This window comes from Aythya ferina (genome assembly GCF_964211825.1).
Source record: "Aythya ferina genome assembly, chromosome: 2".
In the NCBI taxonomy this organism is placed as follows: domain Eukaryota; kingdom Metazoa; phylum Chordata; class Aves; order Anseriformes; family Anatidae; genus Aythya; species Aythya ferina.
In genome coordinates, this window is record NC_140297.1 from 70,970,481 (window position 1) to 70,998,162 (window position 27,682).

General features: G+C 42.1%; 1 protein-coding gene across 1 annotated transcript; it reads right to left on the reverse strand.

The window, feature by feature from the left end:
- Positions 1-824: 824 nt before the first annotated feature.
- Positions 825-27,422, reverse strand: LY86 (lymphocyte antigen 86). Its single transcript, XM_084508261.1, has 5 exons — positions 27,061-27,422; positions 12,655-12,741; positions 11,425-11,553; positions 4,741-4,793; positions 825-1,583 (listed from the first exon to the last, which is right to left on the reverse strand). The coding sequence occupies exons 1-5, from the start codon at positions 27,179-27,181 to the stop codon at positions 1,488-1,490; spliced, it is 486 nt and encodes a 161-aa protein (XP_084364387.1). The 5' UTR covers positions 27,182-27,422; the 3' UTR covers positions 825-1,487.
- Positions 27,423-27,682: the final 260 nt, after the last annotated feature.

The window sequence follows — 27,682 nt, forward strand, 5'->3', positions numbered from 1 at the left end:
TCATGTTCAGCAGAGGCGAGCCTGCCTAACACAAGTTAGGCCTCAAGGACTTGCTCACCTTTGGGATGGCAGGTGAGAGTTTCACTGTGCAGGAGGGAAGCAAGGGACTATCCCTTGCCTGCCAGCTGTTGGCTGCTCTGCAGTGTTGGTTATCAGTGCAGCAGGGATGCTCTTGCTGCTCAGGAATTTATTTGTGCCACAAGCATGTGGGTGAGTAGGACAGAGACCATGTGTGTCAGAGCTCCTGTGTGGCCAGCTGTGAGCCACAGCCCCTGCTGCCCTTGGCAAAGCGTGCCAAGGTGAGGCATGCAGCACCATGCTCATTACCTCGTGAACCTGTGCTCAGCTCCAGCACCCTCCTGTGGCTCTGATTCATGTCCCTACCTCTCAAAATGAACATTCAAACCCACTCTTGATCCTTCTCCTACTTCTCCAGTCCCCTAAACAGGTTTCCAGGTCCACATTCTCCAACCCAAGCTCCTGAGCCCAGGTGTTTTCCCTATGCTTGGCTATCGACCTACCCATCAGCTATGCCAGCTGCAGAGGCTCCTGGAATGAGAAGTTTGGGGGTGTGCTGTGGCTGGTAGTATAAGTTGTGTTTACTTCTCATACTGCTCTTTGCTCAAAGCAAAGAACAGTCTGTCCTCCGCTGACATAAAATGTGTATCAGCATAACTCATGTTTCATATTTAAAAAAAAAAATAATAAAGGAACATGCTCATTCAAATTATTTCCTTCAATATTCCCCCTTGGTTACTCTTTCCCTCCCAAGTTTGTGGGTAGTTTTTTTTTTCCCCCTTTTGAGTTTTGGAACAATCCCAGAATCATGAGGAAAATTTTCTTTTATTACAAATTGATCAAGAAGCAAGACAAGCACATAGATTAGAAATAGAACAATTTGCATATCACAAAAACATTGATGAACAAACAAATGCATGTAGAGTCCTGAAGCCTGACGTAATATCAATACCATGACTGGACATGGAGTGCTGAAAAGAGGCACATTCATCATGTTTTTGTTCTGTAGTTATAACAAAATCTATACAATCAGAGGCTCCAGACAGGCCTCAGGGAAGATTGAAAGCATTGAGGGGTGTAACTACATAATACATATGAAAATCTTCTTTAGCCTGTGTTAGAAATGGATACCTCCATAGCTTACTGCAAAAACTGTTTTGGCTCTCGCCTGTTCTGCCTCATCCTATTTTCATCGTGAGATGAGAATGTTGGTATCAAATGCTTTCTATTTGCAGCTGTATGTATTAAAAGCAAAAAGTGGGCTACAGTGTGCATTTAGAGATAAAATTACCACTAGAGGGTCTACTGACTTCTTGAAAACTGAATTATAAAGAGGAACAGCATCAGAACCACCATATGGGAATTATTTCCTTCAGAATTATTGCAGCATGCAAGCAATTCAATTGGCTTGAATAGTTTTGGTAATCTGTAGCTTTAATGAAATTGGTCTGGGTACGTTATTTTAGTTGCTAATAATAATCTAAATAATTTTTCACAGTAAAATCAGCACAAGCAACAGTGACATGATCTTCATTAGTCAGCCTTGCTGAAACAGTGTACTCTCCCTGTATGAAACAAACACAAAGCGAGAGATTAGTCCACGAGTAGTAAATAATTGCTTCAGTTTCTATGAGCGAGTCATTTTCCTAGAAACAAAATAATACTTTTCCCATCAAGTTTCTCTGAAATATTTCCTGTCCAAATGTTTCAGCTGGTAAAGGAGTTGCCAATAGTTTCTGCCAAAATATGCTCTTCAGAAATATCAATGCTGACAGCACAAGTTCAAAATTAAAACAATGGGGGGAATGAAATGTTTTGATGCATAAAAATTCCATTTAAATCTGTATCGTTTCTCATGTTTCTTGTGAGCAAGCACAGTATGGCCTGTGCTGTTTAGTAACTGGAAGGGGAAGAGGTGCTCAGTTGTCTGTCTGGCCCTTCTTTCTTGGATCTTGTTCACCGTGTACACTGTTATTGATGCATATGAATTTCTATAAAAGATGGCATCTTGGGGATGTGTGTATAGATGAGTCAAACTGTGATGAACTCTTATTCAGTAAAACAAGTGGTAGTTTAACTTCAAATTGTGAGGTAAACACTAGTATCTTTTTTTTAGGGACAGAACTTGTATTGTCGAAGGGCAAAAATCTCAACCTTAAAGGTGCCATGGCTTTTTTTGTGTTGGTCATAACTGCTCTCTCCAGGTGTCTGGAGATGCAGTGGGCAGGGAGGTGTCAAGGCTCACTTATGAGGTTCAGAAGAGGTGAATGAAATTTCATCCTCTTGAAAAAAAACTTCTTTACTGTGAGCATGGCAGAGCACTGGAACAAGTTGCATGAAGAGTGTGTGGAGTCTCCTTCTCTGGAAATATTCAAAACCCACCTGGATGTGATCCTGTGTGATGTGCTTTAGGTGACCATGCTTGAGGAGGGGATCAGTCTGAGACAAGATGTCCAGAGGCCCCTTCCAACCTCAACTGTTCTGTGACGCTGGGTTGCTAGCGTTGTGGCATTTGTTTTCTCTGGAGTTTGTAAGGGAGCAAAACCTGGGGTAGGCAAACCAGCAGAAGAGGAGAACTTGGCATCAGTGGCCTCCTGGCCTTGAACCATAGGAAGTTCTTGCCCTGCTCAGGACTTCTCTGGTTGTGAAGCAGAAAGAGGTACAGCTAGAATTAATTGTGCTCCTTGCCATTCTCCTTTTACCATGGGATTTCAAAGGCAATATCTGCCATCTTTCCTCACAGAGAGTATCAAGCTAAGTGTAACATCCAAATTTAGAGAGAGGCCCAATGGCAACATGCTCATGAGAATACAGCCTTGTTGTAATTGCTGTACAGATTGTCTAAGGGTCCCTTGGGCTGGTCAGATGAGACTTCTCTGTAATGAGCAGAAGCTGATTGCTGCATGGAAGAATGGCATTATTTGCCTGATCAATTAATTAACAGTGAAGGCTTCCTATTCCCTTTCTCACAAGCATGTTAATTCTCCAAAAGTTTATAGTTTTATTCATGGAAGTGAGTTTTTAATAACTCATTTCCATTGCTCATTAGTGACTAGATTTTTTTCATTCTCCAGAATAATAATTTCCTCATGGGTAAAAATTGTTATTAAAACAAGATAGCAAACAGTCTTAATGTTTCTGGTTCCAAATTCAGCTAATTTGCCCATGATTGGAGTTCTGCTGCTCTGTGTGGATGTTTTCAAGGCTTTCTCCTTGTCTGGAGACCTGTGTCTAAGTTTCTTTAGAGCCTTTACTACAGAAGTGTCATCAGTATGTTAGAAAAGCTGCTCTTGGAGCAGGATGCTGAGTGATCCAAGCTTGGGTATTTCTCTGTGCTGTGGTGGGGGGAATACACGTTAGGCATTGACGTGGTATCTCTAGGCATGGCATTTAGGGAAGCCTGGGATGTAAGGATGGGATAACAGGGATAACAGCCTGTGTAAGGGAGCTCAGCTCCCTGTAGGAGAGCCTGGAAAGTGAAGGCTATGGTTGCAGCTATCAGCGGAGGAAGGCTGAGATGATAGCTGCCTTCCTCCAGGGAAGGCTTGATCTCCCCAAACCCAGCTATCATTCTTCTAACCTGTGCAGGACCTGGCAAGCTTAGCTCTCCAGGACGTGTGTCCTTGTCCTCTATCCCTATTCTGATCCTGTCATCTTTTCTTGTGCCTGGACCAATCCAGTGCTGATTAGGGCCCAGATCCCCATTTTTGAGGCTGAGGCATAAATTTTTATGTCAGCTGTTGTAGAACTGAGAGCTCATGGTGTACTTCTCTGTGCCAGTAAATCTAAGGGGTGTTTGACTGACCACTTGAGCTGCATGCTTTCACAGTGGTGACTGTGGTTCCTTCCTCCCCATGTACTCAAACAGATCTCTTGATGATCCAGATCTAGCCTTCTCCCCTTCAGTCCCGTCTTTCAGGTATCTGGCTAGAAATCATTTGTTTTTGACCATAAAATATCGCTTCAAGTTGTGCCTGGTTACGACAGACCATATTGCTTTCAGCATTTAAAACCTATCTAGCTTTGCAATGTGATTTGGTTGAGGTTTAGGAAGGAGACCTAGCTGAGTGTGAAGAAGACTGCTTGTAAAGAGCATCTATAATGGACAACCAAGCAACTCAGTAAGAGCAATGCCTAAGCACTGCCTGCTTTCTCAGCCTTCTGAGAAATTCATCTCTTATTCTCTGGCCTCGTGGAACCTTAAAGTGCTCTTGGTCTCATAACTTGGACTTTTATTTGTAACTTAGAAGAAATCTGTCACTACCTAAAACTATATACATACAGTGAAATGCATGCAATTGCAATAGTTATCCAAATTGCCTTTATAGTCTGTGAGGATGAATGAGACTCTCCAAATTATTCAGCACAGCAAGGAGTGAGTTGAACTGCAGCTTTAGTCTCTCAGGAGTCACTTGAAGCTGCATTGTTTGTTGCCAGTTTAAGATAAATAGAAGAAAAGTCTACTAAAGAACTGTATGTCTGTGTGAGTTAGTGCTGGTAGAGGGGATCTCCTATTTGAAGAAAGCCTGGCTGTCTCTGGATAATGGTGTCTTTGTTGCTTTTTAAACAAAGCCTCTTAATTTCATGTTGACAAAGATTAGCCATGATGCAGTGTGCCAGCTGGGGAAGCTTGTAATATGCTGCTGCTGTTGCTTATGGTCAGAGGACTACACCTCATCCAGAAAGCCCTTCTGCTTGAGAGCACATCTATGGCAATCTTACCTGTGGGATTTCTTTGATCCCCAGTGTGACAGGTCCCTCATAGTAGAGGTGTTCTGAAAAGCAGAAATGAGGGGTGGTTAGACACCACATAGCACATGAAGGAAACAAGCATCTGATAGACTTTTTTTTTTTTTTTTGGTAATAGCACTTCAAAGTGCTCCAGTGACAAGTGTTACAGAACTGCAAAGTGCTCAATACACAGTCTTGCAACAACCCTCTTGAAAGAAATGTCAGGACGTGTACTGCCTTATGGGGAAGGCAGAGCCTGGGCTCAAGAAGATAAAGGAGGGGGCCCCGGCTTTGCACAACCAGGTGGGTGTCCGTATGTCAGCATGCATCCTGCAAATGGGGAAATGAAAGGGGAGCAGGAAATTGCTAGACATGAGCCCTTTAGCATGATCTGTTAAACACCTGGGGATTCAACAGTTGAGCTGTACTTTTTGCTTAGAATTAGCAGAATGGTAAATCTGAGCTGAGTGTTTCTGTAGGTGTAGAGTTCTGACTGCTTGCTGAACATGACCTTAAAGTAATAAGAACATGTCTATCTCACTGAGAGAGCATTCACCAAGAAGTTACATGATGTGCTAAAGCCATCGTGAGTTGTGTCGGTGACTGGAATGGAGCCCAGGAGTTGCACCTTCCAATCTCCATCTCCTTAATTGCAAGACATGCTTGCTCTTCACTGTGGAAGAAAGGGCAACTTTAGCATTAATGGACAGAATTCACAAGCTGTTCTGCAGTTCCTCCTACTTTTTCATAGCTTACTGGGCCAAACTGTGTAGACTTGACTGAAAATAAAATTCGTAGATGTTTTGGTACAGAATTTCTTGCACAACTTGCCCTACAGAAGTCATGGAAAACTAAGAACTGTTTAAGGATTCTCTTTTGTAGGTGTCATGAAATATTCTTTACTTTGACAGTGACAGAGGAGTAAGTGTTTCATCGTGTTTGAGCATGTGCTGGCATTTTGATGCTTGTCAATCCTAGAAAGTTGTTTTAGTCCAGTATCTCTGCGTTGCTTTAACTGTTCCTTGTTAAAGGGTGGACAAAAGATTTGTCACATGATTGTCATATGGTCCATCCCACCATGCGATAGGTATCTGAAATGGAAACAAGTGTACAGAATGTCTTCTAGTCAATGCCTTCATTTAACAAACTTAAATTAAAGAATCGTAACTATAATATGCACTAGGAAATGAGTAGCAGAAACCTGAGACATCACCAGTGTCCCACAGCTTTGTATTAATGAGAAGTTTGTTAAATGTAATGCCCTGATGATTCTGGGAGGTGGAGAAAAGCAGGACTTCCCAGTGTCTCCCTGAAAAAAAATAATACCCAAATTGAATAGAATCAGTACATTCTGGCTTCTCACTCCAAAACTGATCAACTGCATTATAACACTCAGACTGTTTTCCTTCCCCTCTGCTTCCCTGGCCACCTCACCCAGACACCAAGAAGTCTTTTATTCAAAGAGCAGTTGCCATCACTGCTTGCTTCTGTGCATGAAGAAAGCCCTGGAGTCTGACACATCTCCGCGGCAGAGAGTGGTGACTCAAGAATCTTAAAAATACAGCACAGCCCACTTCTCAGTTCACAACTTACTAGAGCCTAAATAGGAGTTAAAGGCATTGCTTACTGCACGACTTATGTGATGAGTGACTCTCTTGGGACTTGGGATGTACATGTACGTGTGTGGATGTGAGCTAAGGCATGTTGTGAGCTGCACCCCCAGAGTGGTGCGGACCCTGCATTGGAATGGCTCATGGTTTATATGCACTTGCTTTCAGTAGAGGGCCTAAAATGGGCCTTATCTGTCCCTCCTTCAGTCATCTCTGAATTTAGCACATCTTAGATGACAGCAGAGGAGGAGAGAGAGTAAACTGGGCTGTGAACAATCGCCTTTCCCTGAAATCCTTTTCCTCTGGGATATGGAAACTCGGCTTGGATCATGTAGTTCTTTAGTGTCTCACCTAGGCTGTTGGAAAGCTGTCCAGATTCTAAATGCAGAGAAACAGTATCCAAGCTCTGCAAAACCTATATGTCAAAATGAAATAGAAGTCATCAGGCCATATATTTTTTTTTTCTGAAAGGATGGCAACGCTGATCTCTCCTTTGCTACAGGCAGAAGCCGTTTTGTCCCTCTTTGCTATGACAAAGTAATGATTACATCAGTTATATGAAGGCAGACTTAGGGCTCTGCCTCACCTCTCCCTGTTTTCTTTGATTGCTCTGACTTGTGGTAGCTCCGTATTTGTTCCGTAACAAACATGGGAGAGAGCCAGGCTCTTTCCAGTGGTGTCCAGTGACAGGACAAGAAGCAATGGGCACAACCTGAAACAGAGGAGGTGCTGTCTGAACATCAGGAAGCACTTCTGTGCTGTGAGAGTGACTGACCTCTGGCACAGGCTGCCCAGAGAGGTTGCAGAGTCTCCATCCTGTGGGACATTCTAAAGCTACCTGGATGTGGTCATGGGCAACTTGCTTGAGCAGGGGGATTGGACTAGATGATCTCCAGAGGTCCCTTCCAGCATCAACCATTGTGTGGTTCTGTAGCAGGCCCACACAAAGCTCCTGTGACCCTCCTTGCTTAAGTAACTGTGAAAAAGGACTGTGCTGCTTTGCATGTATATTCTGATAGGAAAGCAAAAGCAGCTTTACTTTTCATTTAGTTGAGACCTGCTATGAAATAATATAGAATCGTAGATCTGTGAATTTTATTGTTCATACTCATTTCTGACTATAGCAATCTTCTTGGTGCCTAAATTGTCTGGATCAGGCTTCTCACAGCCCATTCCGTGTTCCTCTCACATGGAGATTTCTGCTACAGTTCCAGAAGTGTAAACATTCTCCAAGGCTTTAAGGGCTGTAGTTTATCACAGCATCCTTCATATACTCATATACTCTTTTGCATTCCTACATTGAAAGAGGATGAACAGTGGCTGTAACTGTCACAAACACTGAGCCAAGCTCATTGAAAGAATTCTGTGGTCTTCACAGAGCAAGCCCAGATGCTTTTGTAGTTGCACAAATGCATGACTGTATATTTACATTATTGGGAACAGCATAAATCATGACTACATTTTTCCTAATTAAAGGTCCCCTATGTCATTATTAGTCTGGTAAGTTATAGCACCTATAACGTGTGCTGTCATCAGTGATGTGCTTTTAGCCTGCCTTCCATGTTCAGCTCTTCTCCTTAAAGACTTAACTGAATGTGATTTCTATAGAGCATTCTGGGAAACATTTCTAATCCACCATTGATTCAAGGTAATATTACTGTATTTGTATTAGCTTTCCTCTACTATTTCTACCAAAAGTAACTTAGTCCTTTTCCCTGTCAGTGAACAGGCCTCTGGTAGCTTCCAGTTTGACGCAGAGTTTTCAAATGTGTAAGAACTTCCCGAGAATTACTTCAACTTACTAGTTACCATTTACCACGAAGATGCTTCTCATTCCTGACAAAACACCTATAATGAAATTCTCACTCCTCTTTCTCAAATCTTCCTTGCACTGAAAATCTTAAACGTTCTCACACTCTTGTACTATATAAAGGCCCTGTACATCTGCACCCACCTCTTCTTTTTCTATGTTTTAAATCTTTTTAGAACTTAAATGCTCCATGTTGGAGTTCTTCTAGGACACGATCTTGCACCCATGCAATTGACACAAAACTTTTGTGAGTTTCAGGGATGCAGGAATGATCTGAATAACTGCCAGCTATAGATATACAGTTGAGTGAGAAAAATGTATATAAATACATAGCTGGATGAGAAACATTCACTCTCTTTACTGGGGATGAAAAAGTGATATGAAGGGGCTAAGCAAGATGGCATTGTATATCAGTACAAGACCTAGCTTTGTGGTGTAGCTGCTTTTTTGGAAAAAAAAATGTATCTAAACTCCCAAAGTGATACCCAGTTCTGTAATTTATGCCTCGTTCTCTATTTTTATTCATAAATACTTTTTTGGAAACACTCACTGTAAAACCTAGCAGAAGAAGCAATAATGCGTAGAGTGGAGGTCTAAAGTCAGGGGTGTTTTTGTATTGTTTTGAGAGTGCGCACAGGGAATTGTGCCAGTTCTCTGGTGCTTTCTTCAGTTGGGGCTGAAAGAAAAGTTGCAAACTTGCAGAGTATGCTAGCATCTTTCACCAGGAAGTTTTGTTGAAGCCTGCAAGTTGTGGTTGGCACACTGCTAAGTATTACCACGCTAGGTCTCTTTTTCTGATTTTAGTGATTGCATTGAGAAATCTGTTAAATCTTATGTAACTATTTTCTTTAGAGGAAGTGGAGAATAACCACTTTCTATTAAAATAAAGGAAGAGCTGAGCTCGTGTTATACCACAAAGAATTTAGCAGTTGTTTTTCTTTTTTTGTTATTGCTGTTCTTAAGTGAACAATGGCCTATTTCCTTGCAACCTTTGAGCTTGCAACTTCTCAACAGGGATATAACTCAAACAAAAACCTTCAATCCTTTTTGGGATTCCCGGTGAGCTGTGCCAGATGTGAGGTTTGTTTAACATAAATAGTAAATACTATGATTATGATGAACATGAAACCTGCAGCCATATTAGGTATTATATACTGTATATATGGTATATAATTATTATACTTGGAGGGAGGCAACATCCAAAACTTTGCCAAATCCATCTCTTACAAATCTCTCTTCCTTGTAACTTCCTCTCTGCTTGTGCATGCCAGTGGACCAACAAAATCTGCAATAGAACTTTTATTTTATGTTATTTGTCACTTTGGAAGAGGAAGGCAGAGGTAATTTTTGTCCTTCTTGTAGTAGGCAAGCATGCTGTGTGTAGAACTGTATTTAAGCTCATGTCGGATTTGACTAATATTGGAAATGCTGTCCATACAACATGGAAACACGGCTCTGCACACAAAGCTTCCATTGTCAAGAGTCATCTACCCTTCACTTTTGCTAGGCTGCATACTTGACTATTCACAATATTGTCTTTTGTGGTCAGATTTACAGTTGTACTAATATGGTCAAAATATGGTTGTGCTGAATTGCCTCAAACAGGTATTGAGCACACTTTCTAAAACATGGGTTAGAATCAAATGTCAACTAATTAAGAAATACCATGCTTTCAGTTTGAACCTTAGTCTGAGAAAGTTCACTTCTTTCCCACTGTGATTTAATTACTAAATAAAAATAGCTACTGAACACGATAGGGGTGCAGAGGTCCTCAAATCAACTTAGGGATGCTTCTAAACAAAGATACGTAATATTATTTCACCAGTCAACTATGGCTTTATATCATTGTGTGCTTCAATTAGTAGAAACAATCACCTGTCAGTCTAAGATTAAGAGAATTGGAAACCCCAGGAGGTTTTGGCTTTGTAGCTTAATGTGTGAAGGGCAGTTTGTGCTCTACTCAGGACTGGCTCCACTTCTTAATGTGTTCTCTAAAGGATGTTATTAAGTACTTCATGAAAACAAGGTAGTTTTTCACGAGGTCTGTGGTAGTTATTTTTTTCTTATAATTTAATACACAATTGAAGAAACCTCTAAAACTTTCTTTTTGTGTGTGTGTGTGTCTATCTGGCTTATGGGATTTACATAATTGGTTGCTCATGCAGCATTTCTCTATTATTCTTTGTGATATTTCTATACTGCATGAAATGTTTTAGTAATTTTCCAGGGGCAGTCATAGCAATAGTGTTGCGCTTGATTGTAAGACTCATAGCCCTTGCACATGAATTGTTGCAGCATTATCATGATGAAGATGCAAATGAATGGAAGGAAAGTGGAGCTCCTGAAACTAACTGATTCTCTAAGAGCTCTGTGGCAGACTTCCCTACAGTTCCACCTCTTTGTTTTAAAATCAACATAGAGGACAATCATGATGTAAGAGGGATTTCAAAATGACTGTTTATGATATGTGAATTTTACAGTCCAGAGACATGACCATAGCTCTTTCTGGACATATTGTGGCTAGCTTTGCACTACCTGGCCTGGATCATGGCAGAAGGACCTTGAGGTGCACAGGCCCCCATGAAAACAACAATGCCTGTTTTTTGGGGTCAGCTAATGCTGCTGTAAACCAACTAGTGTGAGGCTGGCAGCTGCTGGCTGGCAGCTTGACTGGCATGAGCTGTATTCATCCAACTGCAGCATAGTCACACAGTAGGCAGAAACAAGGTGCAAAGCAGAGATGGCATCAAATACTATCTTGATCCAAAAATCCTTATTCAAGCATAGTCCTTAAAGTGTGTTAGAAACTGCCTTTAAGGACAGGATGTGTTATTTGCTTAATAGTAAAGAATGTGTTCAGAATGCCTTGTTTGTTTGCTCAGCCCTTCCTCTGACAAAAATAAAGGCTAGTTCCGTAGTACTTTTTGCTCACATGACAACCATGTGGCTATAAATAGGGCTTATGAACCTCTCTGCAGTTGGATGTGGACACATTACTAAACTTATTTTTTATGGATGTGAAATCCCATGTGTGCGCAATATTCTGTGATTAAAAGAAAAGCAAGCAAACAGGTTAAGGAAATGCAGGCTCTAAAATTAAAACATCTCTTTCCTACTGTGTTTCTGTCATCCATTAACATGCTGTTGAAGCAAACAGAACATTATGATGTATTGGTGCGTTCAGCAGCACAGCAGGTGCATCCTGGTTGGAGTATTCAGTAGCCATCAAACATTTCAGAGTGCTACCTAAATTACCTCCTTTCTTCTTTCCACAGAAAATAAGCTGAGAATGACCAGGCTCGCAAAGTGTGTCTGAGTAGCTTAGAACGGTCTTCCCACCTATGATCAGATCAGCCTTGACGTACAGTTCCTTAATGCTGTGTCCTACACAGAAAGAAGGATGGAGTGTTCAGAAAAAGTGCAAGAGTAAACAGCTTTAATTTATTTTCCATTCACCCCATCCTCCCCTCCAGTTTTTAAGCCATTAAACATTTTCTCTTCACTGAGGATTCTTGATACTTAGAAATACATGTTTCAGGAGCAGGTCTCCAAGTCTCTCAAGGTAGATATAACGAGAGGCATAGCTTATATTTTTATTGTAAATTATGCCCATGACAATTCTCTGATCCTGAGATCAAGTGGCATAGGAAAGCATGTGTCCACGCACCTAAACTCTTTTTTCCCTTCTGTCCCTAGCAGCGTGGCCATGTCCAGTGTGCCCCCTGGAGCAGCCTGTGGCTGAATATCTGGCTTGGGATGGTTGCCCTGTGTCAGGGACCAGCATGGCAGATAAGTAGTGCTAGGAGGCTACCAGATCTAGAGGGAGGCCCTGTAATCTGATTTGGTGGAAAGGTATTTGCAAACGCCTATAATGTGGTGCGCAGGCTTGTTTAACTTTGCAGCCATCTGATAACAGGTGCTCCAGGGAAAAGGGCAGCACATCCGTCAGGAGGATGACCTTTACATGTAAGGAAGCATTCCTAAGTGTTAAAAGATGCTTGGCACACAAACTCCTGTTCAGAGAAGGAGTATACAGCAGCACAGTCTCATATTTGTTGTAGCAGTAGAGGTTCAAGGTGAACTTGGGGCCAACGGAGCTGCAAGAAGGTGCAAGGGTAAGCCTTGGCAATTTGGGAAGCGCTGCGGGTGCTGACACGAGATTGTGGGTGCTGTAGCCATCTCATTCAGCAGGACTTTCCCCAAATGATTTCTTTGTGAAGAAAAGCTCTAGAGCCAGCCCCCACCTTGGCGGCTCATATGTACAGATGAAGGGTAGGAGAGGGATAGGGGCTGAGGGCTGAATACATTGTCTGAGGCAGAGCTGGTAACAGAACTGCCATTTCTCTAGCCTCAAGCAGGTTTTGAAACTTCTCAAAAATGAAGCCCATTTTTATTTTATCGGAGGTTGTCGCCCTAGCTTACTTAATATCAGCACTTACAGGTGAATTACCTGCTTTTGGCACAAGGAAATAGTGATTCACTTACTTAGGACCATGGCAGCTCTGATGTTAAAGGTGTGGGTTGCGACATCAGAACAACGGTCAATGCTGAAAGCAAAGTCTTGCTGGGGATCTGTCAGGAAATAGAAAGCAATGGGTAACAAGAGCAATAAAACTACAAAGTGCTTTAAAAAAAAAAAAAACAAAAAAACCACACACACAAAACAACAACAACAACAACAAAAGCATTACAGATTTCCTAGAAATGTTCCAAGATGGGCTCAAAGCTCCTACATGCCATGTTTACTAGCTACTTCTGTCTGTCCTTCCTGCCACTTCAATCTGAAACACGTTCAGATGTGGCTACAACCTGCTGGGTGGAAAATTTAACCAAGTTCAGGGAAAGCAAATTCCTCATAGAGGTGGGTTGGCTGTACTCATTTGACACTGAAGTCCTAGCACTGCTGTTCGTAGGTTGTGTGTGTCACCATTCCTTCATCAGCACAAACAAAAAATTGATTACGATGACTGTTTTTTAATGAATTTGTATCACAGGATCGCTTGGTGATTGTCTGGAAACCTGTATCCTGAATTTAATTAGAAGGTCCAAAGACAAAAGCAAAATTTTGTTGCTGAGATCCTGCAGTGGTCCATGCTGGGTCTGTTATTGTGTGATATTTCTAACTTGTTTCTTCTCTTGGAGACCTTAGCAGAGCTGAGGGCAGAAGGAGCCGTAAAGCTGCTTACCAACATTGGATGCATGTGTTTCTTGCTGCTTTCCATGGTACCCCTTCCTCAGCACAAGACTCCAAAACTCTTGAACAAACACAACTGCTTTCCTCCTGCTTCCACCTTCTTCCTTCCTTCCCCAGGCTATGCGCTATGCCTGAAGGCTTGCCGATGTGTCACTTTCTGGTGACAGCCAGCAGCAACAACTGACAGCTCAGTTGCTGCTGGCATGGCTGCAATGAGCAGCACGTGCAAGAGGTTTCCAGAGCTGTGGCTGGAGGTAGAAGATGTGGCCAGTTTGGCTGGATGTCATCTAACTCATGGATGTATGCTGTAGGAGAGCCTCAAGGCGTACTTGGCCCTCACGGTGGCTTCTGTGGAAAACCAAGAAGCTGTGAGCGTGGACCCAGGCACAACTGCAGCACACACAGAAGCAGCTGTAGGCTCTATGGTTTACACAGAGCTGTTGGTGACAAATTATAGACTTGAGAATTGAATCCTGTTTCTAACTTATTATTGCTTGTGCTTTGAGGTGATCATCTTACTGAATGGAAAATTATGGGTCGGGAGAATTTTACTTTGGTGCTGTGGTGAAACTTGAGTCATGAGTGACTTCTGCGAGTCTGAGCTAATGTGTCTGTCATCTTTTTTGCTCCTAGTCTGACCCTATTTTTGCAGCAGTGCTCCACAGCTGTAGCAGCTGACAGGGAACCAGCCTGGGTGACCAAAGCTTGTTTGTCTATTAGGCGAGCGTGAAAAGAATGAAAGCACTGGGAGGACCTGGCATCTTCAAGCCAGAATCTGCAGCATGTGGATTGTCAGTGTGGTCCAAAAGGATCTCCCAGGTCCTAGCTTATGACAATTTAAAATAACTATTTGTTATATGTAAAAGTCACAGTCATTTCCCACAGCTCTGTATCCCTATGATTTTTTTTTTTTTTTTTTTCCTTCCACATCACTAAACCAGTCTCTGCAGTTATATGACCTGCTTGGGACAGGCGAGTGAGTGTTCATTGGCTACTCAAGTGTGACAGGGGTCAGAAGGGGGTCTTTCCTCTTTTTCCATGTTCCTGTCCGTTTTTGCTTTGTTATTGCAGCTTCAGAAGTTGTTGCAATCAGGTAGGAGAGCAGTTTCCAGCTCCAGATGGAAAGAGTGTCAAACTTCTCCTTTTTTTTCTCCAGGACTGTTATGCCTGCTTCCCCTCTGGTCTCTGCCACCTCTCAGGGCTTGGTTTCCGCTTTCTTCTGGACTTCTGCAAGAGCCCCTCTCATTTCTGTTTTTGGTGTGTGGTACATGGATAAGTTTCAGGAAGCAGCTGCTCAGATCCTGAGCACGTTGGGTACTGTTGCCTACAAACTGTACTGGTTGTCAAACGACAAAAATTGCCAGTTCCGTAATTTTCAGAGGGGAACGTGATCAAAGATGGCACTGCAATGAATACTCTTTTGTTTTCAAGAGAAAGAGGCTGTGCTTTAGTCAACAAATTAAATATTTATTTATTAGTATTAGGTATTAGGGTTAGATTTTTTTTTGTTTGTTTTGTTTTTGTTTTTAGCTGAAAATTTATCTTCCATAACTGCTTGGATGGAAAGAAGGTGCTCATGAAACCAAGCCTCCCTGGAAAACATGTATTTCTCACAAGGAACTCCACCTCAGAGCTGTTTAAGTTTAGTACATGAGCTGAGCTTTTTTGCCAGGTGAATTATTTCATGGTGCAACATAACCATGGTGTCCCATATTCCACCACAAGTGGTGCAGCACAGAGGGACACTGGTGTGTTGAGGCACGTGTTGCCTGATCCCCAGTGAGGAAGTGTGTGTGAAAACACTCACATGAGGTAGTCCAGCAAAATTCGTGAATTAGAGCACTCAGATTTTGTGTTGGTACTATTTTGCTGTGAAACAAACTTTTCTACTGGTGAATTAAACTCCAATTAATTTTCTGACCATCTCCCTGTGGAAATTCAGGTGATGACTTTGCAATCCAACATCTTGGTTACTATAGTGTACATGGCAGACTCCTGCTGACATCAATTGAAAGGATGGCTTTGTTGCTAAAGGATGCTGCTAAAAGGAAATTAAAGGAAATACTTTTTAAAAAAAACAAAAACAAAAACAAAACACACTACTTGATATGCAGAGATGTTTGTGGATTGAGCTGTGTGCTGTGAACTAAGGTAGTGTGCCTTACTCCTTTCTTCAAATGTAGAGGAGTCCCTCATGTGTGACAAAAGCAACTCAAGGCCATTGCCATTTCTCTGTTGCACAACTGTGAGTCACTGTCTCTCTCTTACGGAGGTTTAATTCTTACTCTTCCTTGTTGCCTCAATCTGAAGTGAGCTGGTTAGACTGAAAAACTACAAGTTATGTCTTTCACATGTGCAGAGCAATAACATTTATCATTAAATCTCTAAAATACGTGGGGCTGCCCTTCAGCCTTCTACTTCCCTGCAACATTTCATAGTGCACAGTACTGTATGTTCCCAGACTTCCCTCCACCCACTCCCTTCAATCTGCTCCCTCTTCCATAATTAAAGCTAGAAACTCTTCAACTGAATGCGGAGTTTTGCTTTTCCAGTTCAGCTTTGATATATTACCAACACTTAAACATTGCTGGAAATTTTGCAAACATGTAGAGGTTTATTAGTAAAAATCTGCTTATTGGGGGGAAGGGGGGGAATATTTTTTGTGTTTTTTATTTCTCTGTACATCTGTGTGAGAAAGACTTGGGTTACAACATTTTCGGCTATCATGAAGGTGCCCAGGAACAGGATTTGGCTGAAGTTTCTCTATAGACAGTTCTAAACCTTTCAATCAACTGCCTTCAGAAAGATGTGAATCTTTGTCCTTTGTAAACAGTCTGAAGATCTGAAGCATTGTAAGATCTCTTAGGCCTGCTGTTTGAACTCAATGCCATGCCTAATGCTGGGCCTTCAGCTTTATCTCACACTGAATGTACAGCTTTTATTAAATAGCATTTTCTGCAGTACAGTCCTGCTTTGTGGGAGGTAACTTTGGGATTTATCTGATCATCAGTTACAAGATGGAGTGACAGCTGACCCCTGTATCATACCTCTTGTTTTACTCTTTCCCAAGTACTACGTTGGAGATTGATTGCAATATTGACTTGGTATGTGGTTTTCCTCATGTACAACCTGTAGTGTGGCACCATAGTTCACAATTTCAGCCTGGCTTAATATTCTGAGGTGCTTGCAGTGGTGAAGTTGGCTGGGCATTTCTAGATCACTGAGCAGACACAATTAGTACTGCTTAGAAGCTCAGATAAATTCTAGGAAGAAAAGTTCAGGAACTCCTTTTCCTACTCCTTTTCTTAGCAGAAGGTCATGTCCTAGGTAAGTTAGCTCAGGCAGACTTACAGCGGTATATCTACGTGACCCTCCTGGCTGCAGGCATTGTACCTTTGACAGAGACAGGGGCACGCTTTCATGCCTCAGTTACTGCAGCTGCAGGGCCACCAGCTCACCCTCCTGCTGAACACGGGTGTGCACCAGGACACAGGGCTGCAAGCTGTGGCTGTCCATGTGCCCCACATGTCTGTTCGGTCTCCTGTTCTCTGGGAGTTGATCTTCATCAGGGAGATGAAGTGGACAGCTGGGAATGATAATGTCTTAACCTGCTACAACTGTGTCCTTCAGAGCCAGAGCTATTAGCAGACCACTAACAGGGGATTACAGAAACTGCATGATCAGATGGGAAGCACCTGTTATGGGAATTTTACTGGGCTACTCTAGAACAGCCTGTCTTATCTTTCTCCCCACCATCCTGTTAGCTATCCTCTACTGGCTTTACTCTTATCTGAACTTGCTCTTAAATCCCACTGTTCTTATATGAATACGAAAATAAGCGGCATGACCGAACCAAGAGCAGCAAGCATTCAAGCTTTTCTTGCAGGAGAGCACATCTGTAACTCTTGCAGAGGTGAGAAGCCTCTCCAAATTAGTAAGCTTTGGGTCTTTAGAAATTGTACTTCTAGGACAAAAGATGTACAATTGAGTGGAATGACATAGCTGGGCTTGGTTAGGGTCATACAAGGACAGACTGATGCTAGAAGAGCTGGAAATGAGCACAAGGAAAAAACATTTAGTAATTACCCAACACTCCTCACCTTCAAAGCTCTTAATAAAATTAAATCATTAGTCCTTACAACATTCAAGGTGATGAAAGGGGGGGAAAGAATGAGGAACTGTTTGGGATCTCACTCTGTATTCACTCAACATTTTCCCTTTAATGTCTATTTAAATAAATTAACCTGAATGCTCAAGGTTATATTTGACACTGTGGAATCTACTTATGAGGTACTGAGGAAGAAGCACCAGCTGAATTAGATTTCTAGTTCTATGTCTAGATTTCCCTGAGTACCTTCAGTTTAATGAACTTCCCTTCAGGTCTGCCTTCACTGTGTGCTGCAGCCATGTTCATACGTGGCTGGGAAGAGCAGAGGGACCCTCTGTTCAGTGTGGAGCAGAATAAATTTTGAGAATCATGTCAGTTGTGGCTACTTAATCATAAGGATACTTATTTTCAAAGCACTCACTCAGGCTTTTCCTTAGTTCAGATAGGCACACTGGTTTCCTTTGCAGAAGCCATGGTATGGTTTATCTCCTGTATGTTTCTGACATGATTAGGCAACGTGGAGGTTAAGGAACAGGAAAATCACAGTTGATGTATCTTTAACATCCTGGGAGCTACAGACCATAGGAATTCCCCACTGCCTATAGTCCTATCAACTTGTGGTCTCTGAGGTCTGCTTAAACCTGAAGCTCTTTGAGGTGGCTAATAGTCAATAACTCTGCTTCCTTTCTGATAAGACGTATGTGGCAGTAGGGTGGAGTCTGAAGATCAGTCTCAGTACAGTCTGTAATCTAAAAACCCCTACAAGACTAGAAAGAGAAATGTAGAATATGGTTAAAAAATGTTCATGCAATATTTAAATAATTTCCACTCCTCTCTCAAGAATACTGAACACTGGTAATGCAAATAGCAATTACAGTTTTGTTAGATTAAGGCAAAGGCATTACTGGCCTGTTTTTATGGCCCTAGTTTTGGAGCCAGGTAATTCCAGCATTTTATGAAATAATTTCAATGAAGGACTAAGGCTTTGTCTCTTACTAATTCAAATACAACTCATTGCAGAGTATGACTGATGCCCAGATTTGCAGATGTTCAGAAACTAACTCAGAAGGCTGGTGACCTCCCAATGTGTTGCTGGGGCAATAACTGCAATATTAACAGCATTTGGGGTGTGAGGACCAGATGTGGGATAGAGGGCTCAGCCCATGAGCAAAGATGTGTGGCAGATAGCAAAGAGAGGAAGAGATGTGCCCAGTATCAAGCCAAAGAGCTGGTGGTGAGCTGGGTGGAAGCCTCTAAAGGCAATGTAGGTGAGGGGCTCTCTACAGCCTGGGGCTATGTCTGGGGATGAGAGTGTCATTACCTTGCACCAAAATCAGCCCTGCCAAAAACTTAACTCAATTTTCCCTGCTTCTTCCTGCCCAAACCACCTTTCTTGACAGCAGACTTGTTAAAGCTATTTGCAAGGGCTTGAGGGGGGGCCCAGTGTCTCAGGGTTCATGAAGGCTTTCCTTGCTTTTGCCAGTGGTGATATTTGGAAAGGTGTGGGTGGGGAGATATTGCTGTGCTTTGAGTGGTATGACAAAGCTTTGTCTAAGCCTGTTTAAGAAGGCAAAACTGAGAGATGCTGGCTTTGAGAGACAGCACACACGGATCTGCATTTGTATTTGATAATCCTGATTTGTCCTAGTTAGCCTGAGAGAGAAAGGGAGGCAGGGCAGGCTTCAGCTACAGCAGTCTAACAAAAAAAAAAAAAAAAAAAAAAAAAAAAAAAGAACTGCATTAATTTAGGCCCAGCAGGGAATGTATTAGAGAGAAAGTCTTTGTTCTTCTGTTCTGTTGGTAAGAAAATGCCATGCACTGCATGAGTAAGATGCATACGGTAACTGCCTGTATTCCTAATCAGATCTGTCTCTTCTTTCTTCACGTGCTTCTTTATCATTTTTTATATTGTTCTGCTTGAGACAGATCTCTGGGTATCAGGGCTTGCCTCTAGGACTGAGGATTCACAACAGACTTGCAGGCCTGTGTCAGAAATAGAACCAAACATTACCAGCAGCTGCCCTGCTGTTAGACACATGCCATGCTCTGGGATAGCAGGCTTCACTGCTGATTATACAGAACAGTAATCAGCAGCATATAAATGGACTGAATGTTCCCATTTTCCCAGGATGGGTTGAAGTCCACCACAGGAGTGTGGCAGTAAGCTATAATTAGAATGGCATGCTCCCTCTGCTAAGGAAACTAGCAGGGTTCCCGCCTGCCCAATCGCCACTGGATCGTTTGACAGGAGTCATCCATCTTCAGGTGAAGAGGAAACTGGTGCATTGAATTAACTTGTGGTAGTTTTCAAGATCCTAGTTTTGGCAAGCGGCAGCTCTCCTGAGTCTAAAAGCAGCATTTATGACAGATCAGAGGTTTGGGGTTTGGTATATGGTGGTTCTTTGCAGAGTGTTTGGGCATCTTGTCCCTTGTTGTTACTGTTCCTTTCAAATGTTAGTTTGCCATAAGCTCCCTTCAGGTTGCTGCAGTGACACCAACACAATAATGCAGAAGTCATTTTGGCATTTTTGAGGTGTACTTTCATTTTTCTTGGATTATTCTAGGTATTTTTGCTGGTGGATGTTAAATTGCTGCAAGAAGCTGATCATAGAATCACAGACTGGTTTGGGTTGGAAGGGCCCTTAAGGGTGATCCAGTTCCAACCCCCTGTCATGGGCAGAGACACCTCCCACCAGACCTGTACAAAGCCTGGCCCTAAATGCTTCCAGGGATGGGGCATCCACACCTTCTCTGGGCGAAACCTCCTACCTCTTTCCTATTTTCTTTGGTAAACTGTAGGTATTGTAGGGTACAGAGCTTTTTTTGGGGCTTTCATGGCAGCTCTAAATGAGGTGATGTGGCCATGCCCAGAAAGCCTAGCAATGCTTCATACACTTACACAGAAAGCTTTGCCCTGGAGCACTTATGAGCTTGTTCTTGTTCCTAACTTGATGTAGTGAATGTGCCTTTTGATAATTTTGACTTTATATAACCCAGGAAGTTAATCTCAGTTTTATCACATTGCTAACAAAGCTGTGTTAACATACAGACTCAAATTCTGCATGCAGTAGCAAATGGTGGTTCTGCCTTGCCCACAGTACTTTTTAACTGTAGTGAAATGCACTTTTTTTTTGTTTTGTTTTGTGTTTTTTTTTTTTTTTTTTTTTTTTAATATGCATCTCTCCTGTTTTCCTCTTTGCTCCCAAAGAGAAGAGCACATTTTTGTTACCCCTTCTGCTTGTGATAGCTTAGTGACTCAGTGGCTACAACAACTGAAGACGTGGTAAAAGTCAATAGGTGGAAAATGTATCTGTTATTTTAGATTTAGCAGCTGCAGATGAGCAGGATGGGCTGTCACAAACAACCTTCTTTTGCAGTATGTGATGCAGGACCTTCATTGATTTGATGGGAAAAAAATGGGCACCATGAGGAAATCTCTGAGAACTAAATTAGATGGGAAAATTTAAAGCAAGGTGGCAAAAGTTCAGCTGAGGTTAATTTTCTCCACAACTAGTCTCATTGAAAGCATTAATATTGATTTTGCTAAATGGTTCAAAGTCTACATGCTGAACCTATTTTTTTTTTCCAAAGTACCACAGAGGTGTGAAATTGTATCCTGTTACTCCTTACTGTTTACATTTTAAAACTTACAAAATACCCTTTTCTCTCTGAAATGAGGTAAAATTAAGTTAGAACCATCTAACATAGGGAAACATAGGTCACATAGGGAAAGAAAGTTTTAATCCTTTCTAATGAAGTGGAGAAAGAAACACACTCAGAAATTTCAGTTCATGGAAGGATCAAAATTTTTTAAAAAGTTTTACATGTGCAAAATTAAAGCAAATTTAGATGTGTACTCACATCCATTCTACCTTGATTCTGATGGTACCTTCAGTCTGTTAGGATTCAGTGCCAGAAATATGCCTGTCAACATCTGGCCTTCCCCCTGGAATAAGTAAGCTATACCAGATGAGTGCAGCAGCCAGGCTATGACAATAAGATGGCTTGGACAGAGCAAATAAAAAAATGTTTTCAAGTGAAATTCTTAAGTTCTTTGATTGTTTGCCCATTAGCAATCTATGCAACAAAAGATCAGAGGGGAGTTGGTGTCATGTGGCTTTAAATAATTTAGAAGCAGAAGCAATTGCTGGAGACTGCTTGAGGGAAATAAATAAATAAGTCCAAGGGAAGCATCTGGCTCAATCTGTCTGCCAAAAAAAAACAAAGAATAATGGAAAAAGAGCCTTCCTTCACCAAGCATCTAGCAGAACATTTGCCCTGAAGATGCATGAGGTGAGAGTTTTTGCAGACATTTCTTTGCCGGCTGAAGCTATCGGATTACTGTTGTCCTTTAACTAAAGGATGCATGTGTTTGTGGCCAGGGAGGAAGGGACCAGCAGCCTTGGTTGACGTAGGAGCAGAAAGGGATATGCTGTGAAATTAGTGCTGCAGCAATGACAACATAGCAGGATTGCTTACAAGTTGGTATTGTTGATTTAGCAGGATGGCTGTTAGGTTGTCTATTAGAAAAAGAAAATAAGGAAAAAAGGATTTTTAAAAGAAAGTGTATTTGATCTCTATATGTAGGAGAAAGGATGTGATGGGCCTGAGTGTGTGAGGGGGACACCAATAAGACCAAAACTATTAGCACAGACAGACAAATCATCGGGATAATGTAATCTAACCAGCCTATCAGTCTCCACTTTTAAAACTAACAAACAAGCAACCTTCCTCCTTCCCAAAACAAATAAAAACCAACACTGAGAAGTTCCCTCGAAGTGGAGTTTAACAGGAGGGTTAACAGTTTATCTGAGCAAGGCAGATTCTGCACCAGGACAACCCTGTTGACTTCAAGGGGCTTTTTCTGGCAAGATCCAAATCTGAGCTTGCAAGTTTAAAAAACAATACAAATGAGATTTTTCTCTACCAGTAAATGCAATCCAGTGCAAGCTCACACCAAAGCAGGCAGTGCTGCTCTCTTTTACTCTATCAGTGTAGGGCAGGAAAAATCTTCATAAAAATAACCCTGCTTGAAGTGTGACATAGAGCTATGCAAGCAGTCGTGGATCTCAGTGGACAACACATGTTCAGTCTAACTGCTCTCTTTAGGAAGAGGCATTGGCATGTAAAAATAATTCCCTGAAGGGGACGAGAGAGGCTGCTGCTATGTCTAGCAGAAGGCATTAATTATAGCAAATGGTTGCCCATATCACTGAGTGTTGTTATTTGTTTGCATGTTTGTTTTTAAATTTGTAGATAGATAAAATTGTAAAGACAGGGTACAGTCAGTTTTCTGTTTAGGTTCTGGAGTTTGAAATGAATGGTGATTGATTCCTCCTCCTCTCAAAACTTCAGCTAGTGGCTTCAGATGAAAAAAAGTCAAACGTGACTTGGGAAATCTGCTCATCTCTGCCTGATAGTCAAAAATCCCATATGCTCCGAACAGCATTTTATAAAGCCTGGGGAATATCCTTCAAGACTTAGCTTTTGCTGGCCTGAAGCTCTCTGAAATTCTGTGTTATTTACTCCTGTGCTTAGGAAACAAAGTCCTTAATGGTCCGCTCTCTCCAGACCCTTTTTAGGACCCTTCTACCTTAATAGTAGCCTTTTCTGCATTGTCAAGAAGTCTCCATTTTCAGGCAGCAGAAGTTCGGAAGTCTTCAAGGTCCTAACCTTCACACAGAGCTTTTTTCATCACTGGGAACCCTGGTCTGGGCATGCTGGCTGAAATAAAAACAGCTATTCTGGAATACTGATTTGTTGACACAGGCCCAACTCAAGTTTTAAGAAAGAGCTGTAAAAATGCTTGTAAAATTCTTTTCATGCACCTGTAGTAGCAGTCACCTGCTTTACCCTATGGAGAGAGTCCCATTTGAACAGTACCTCGTAAGAATGTTTTCATGGCTAATTGGCACAAGCTTATGTGAATGGTCTAGAGGCAGGTGCTGGTAGATGCATTGAAGAGTTACATTTTGTAGTTTCTGACTGCATTGCACTTTGCACTTTCAGCTAGATGCCTGACAACCAAGTACCATTGGAATCTGCTCAGGGCACTCTGTTACTGCTGCCTTGCTGCCTTTCCCTTCCCACAGAATTTCCTTTTAAAATGTAGCTAGAAAGATCAAAAGCATTGTTGCTGTAAAAATCACTGTGAAATTAAAAGGGATAGGAATCAGCCATTTGTGTAGCAGATTCTTTTCACGTCTCTGCATAGACTTGCCAATTACGGTTCTCTTTTCTCAGCTGGAGATGTTAACCTCTGTGGCTTTTATCTCAGGATCCCTGCCCAGGTTTCTAAAGTGATTTGTGGTCATTTGAGATCTTCCTTCGTTTTTGTCACTTCTTCCTGGGAGGAAGAGTGGCACTGATGGGAAATGTCTTGCTATTTATAGACTGTCTCGGTGTTATGTCTCCTGCGGTTATGTGGAGGAGGCAGCGTACTGCCTATTTACTTCTAGACCACCCATCTCTCAGCCTGAATTTCTTGCAATGGTCTTACTGCTGAGAATTTTCTTCTGATTTCCTTTATTTTTTTTTTCCCCCCAAGTGAGTGACATTGATCACTGGGGTTTTATCCAGCCCTTTCTTTTGATACATGCCTTAGGGTCCTGTTTTTGGACTGCTTAGTCTGACACTGCTGGGTGTGAATGGGGATGCTTTCTGTAGGATCCAGAATACGGGGTAACACTGAGGCATACAGGCATGCACTGATGCATGCCTGTAAACTACCACACTATAGAGGCAGGTTGCAGCTAGGTCAAGTGCTTTCAACAGGGAACTGGGACTTGCTCCTGGGTATAGAAGACTGCTATTCTTTCTCTATCTTCAGTTAGCCAGCTAAGCTTCTCTGCTACGCTTATCACTGGTATATTAACTCTTACTTTTGGCTTTAATCAGATTTTGCTGCCTTATAGGAGAAGATCTGATAAACTGCAAAGCATAAATGAACACACACCTCCATTTTAAGCTCTCAGACTGAACTCTATTAATCTGCTGATAGAGTTTGAGAAATAAAGTTGTGAAGTACTTGGTTAAAATTCTCCCGACCTTCTTAGATTTTACTTGATTCAGCCCTGGTGTACTGATATCATCGTAGAATTTATTGTAACCATAATAGTGGTGAAATCCTGACCCTCTTGAAATGATCAGGGATTTTTTTACCCAATATTTCATACTAGAAACCTCCCTGTAGATATTGTATCCCAAAACGTCTCATTCTCTGGCATCTTCAGTGGATCAGGAGATACCTTGAGGATGTATCAGAATGAAGAGGACATGCAGGGGGGAAAGTTTCATGGAGGGGGGCTAACATTGATTTGGGGATTGGGTGCCCTCCGTGGGGAGTCAGCTTAAAATAAGTGTGGTTTTAGTTTTGCAACATATTAATGTTCTTCAGTAGTTTGTTGGGATGCCTTCTGTGGCTGCTAGGATGTGTTATCATAGTCCCTTTTTCCCAGCTCTGGTCTGTTAGCCAGGAAGCTGCTTCCACTTTTTTTTTAATCTCACACTAACACCTTGAAGGATGAGCAACCCTATGGTTTTGGGGTACTCCTTCCCTTGAAACACCTGAAGCGTATGGGCAGCTGCCTAGCATTGATGCTGTGCCTGCTGACATTACAAAGTTTTCATGAGAGGGTTGGTTGGGAGAGGGTCTTGTCAAATCCAGGCACTAGCATGTCTTTTCCTTCCTGGGTGAGAATAGCTGATGGGACATAGCTAAAGAAAAAAAGCTATGTTCTTTACATCAAATGATGGTTAAGAGTGAAATGAAGTGCAGACAAAGCTTCCCTCCTCCTGAAAGGTTGATCACTGTTGCAAGCTGGCCAGTGAGTTCAGGAAGAGCAGTATCTTCTCTGAAGAGAGGGAACGCAGACTGTATTCTGATTTATCCTCCCCATCTAGCAGGCTTTCTATAGATTTTTGGGCTCATCCCAAAAGACTTTTTTTTGTTTGTTTTGTTTCATGCAAGCTACCAGACTATGAGATAGATCAGCTAAGATGCCAATGGTGCTTCCTGGTCTGGTGCTACAGGTACAGGTAGCTTGTGGAAAAAGGCAGGGCAGAACACTTTGAGAGCAGTTGTGAGTGCTGCCACAACTGAATCTGCCTGAGCTATAAGGGGGCAAAGAATCAGGTTTCAAACAAGGAATCTGATTTAATTCTTGCATTGCTTCCATGTCTGTGTAATCCTCTCATCTCCCATAGCTGTGGCTAGGAGAACAGAAAATCACTCTCGTGTTGGGACCTGACTTGAGATCTCTGGCTTGTGCTTCTCAAGCTGTGAACTCCTCATGAACTCCTCCTGTTACCTTTCTGTGTGTGGCAAACCAAACAAGTGATATGTATGCTCTAAACAAATGCATTTTGTTTGTCAGTCCAGTGGTGTGCATAGTAAGAAGCAATGCCTGACTGACACGTGCCCAGCAGACAAATTTCATCATCGTTTGAATCAACTCAAACTGTAGCCCGTGCCCCTGTGTCAAGGCATCTCATGCTAACTGAGACCTGTAGAGGGAACAGAATTTGTTTATACAACGAATTCTTAAAATAAAGGTAATACCAGTGCTCGTATTCAATATCTAATTATATATTTTCCTAATGCAGTATACCCATTTATAATATGTGAAGCCTGACTTTGTTCTCCTGGGAGCAGGCCAGTGAAGAATTGCATTACAAATATTTATTTACTTCCCTTGTCCCTCACTGGTTTTATTTTAATGGGTGTGCAAAACTGCATGAAAGCTACAGGGGAGAAAAAGCCCCCCAGGAAAGCCTTTGTATCTGGATGAATTGGAAAAACAAACTCTAGGGTGCTCATTTGCCATGAATCACTTTTCACATCACGTGCGGAAAATGAATGAGGCGTCTGTGAATCTAATTCCCTTTGTCCCAGTTGTAAAGCCGATCAGCACAATAGGAGAGGCACAAGGCCAGCAAAGCAAGAGGTGGAAAGCAGGCACCATTCAGTGAATTCATTTTCAGTCATCCCTGTGCCACTTGCTCCTTTTCTTCTCTACAGATTTAAAGAACAAACAAACCCTGAGGTCCCTGGGAAATGCCTCTGTTAAGTGCTGCTGCTGAGGTCTTGCTAAGCATGGTGGCAACTGCTGAGAATGCAACTCCTTCCCACTGTCACACCAGGTCCCTTGTCACTCCAAGTGGGAGGACAGAAAGCACATCACCACAGCCTAACCACACGGTAAGAAAACAGCACATTGGTGTGTTGAAGAGTCTGTGTCAGAGGTAAAAAAAGGATAAAGATTTAGGGTCTTCCTGTTTTTTGTAACTGAGCTTCAAGTTAAAAATCCTAATTGTCTTTCATGCTGAACTGAATTTTTGGCAGCTATTTAACAATCTGAATTAGGTTACATTATTTCCTATTATATTCCATCTAAAACCAGTTAGATTTGTGTGTGTGAGAACCAACCCCATTATATTTGAAAAACTAAAAACATTCCAGCTGCAAAACCCAGTGCTGGCCTGAGAATGTAACCCTTCCATTCACTGCCTGGTTTATAGGCTTCTCTCACTGCCTAAGAACAACTTTGTTGCCCAGCTAAAAGGAAAATGGAAATGTTAAGAATCTCACCGCAGCTTTTGTAATGAATTTCCAAGTTGTCCTCTTTGCAGACTGTGTGCGTAGGCCATTCTGTGCTGGCACTGATGGAAAGCAGGACTAAGATGAGAACGAGAGCATTTGATGTCTTCATGGTGACAGTGGCAGTTTGCAGGATCAGTTCTCTCTGTCTCTTGCTAACCCTCTCTGGAGGGAGCTGTTCCCTTCTCTGAGGGAGACAGGAGTTACTACGTTCACGCCTGCAGAAGGGTTAAGTGAGCCAAGGCAGCCTCCAGCTTACCACAACGTGGTATAAACAAGAGGCTAATCGGAATTGGAGGGTGCTGTTTCCGTGTGCTCAGACTTCTGCTTTCTGCTTCATGTTAGTTTAAACTAATGACAAATGAGCTAATCACACCTACTTGCTGCACTGCATAGCCCTGCCTTGATGCCTGCTGGAACAATGCAGCAAACTGTTTATTTTTCTTCTTACTGCCAGTTTCTTCTCTTGAAGTCAAAGCATTTGGGTCCAGACTTCAGACAAACTTATTTAGGCCCCCTGGCTGCAAAACATTTTGATCCAAATCACCCCATCTTAATTGCACAAAGTCAGACTAAATTTTGCAAGGTGGCCAGTTTGGTTTCTGTGTTTTTC

Bases quoted from the DNA above. Each gene is read 5' to 3' on its own strand.
- LY86 (XM_084508261.1), bottom strand. From the start codon at position 27,181: ATGAAGACATCAAATGCTCTCGTTCTCATCTTAGTCCTGCTTTCCATC. The intron at 4,794-11,424 runs GTAATTTAGGTA...TCTGCTTTTCAG, and splicing joins CTGTGGAAAGAAGAAAGGAG to AACACCTCTACTATGAGGGA. The intron at 1,584-4,740 runs GTAAGATTGCCA...TGTTTCATACAG, and splicing joins GGATCAAAGAAATCCCACAG to GGAGAGTACACTGTTTCAGC.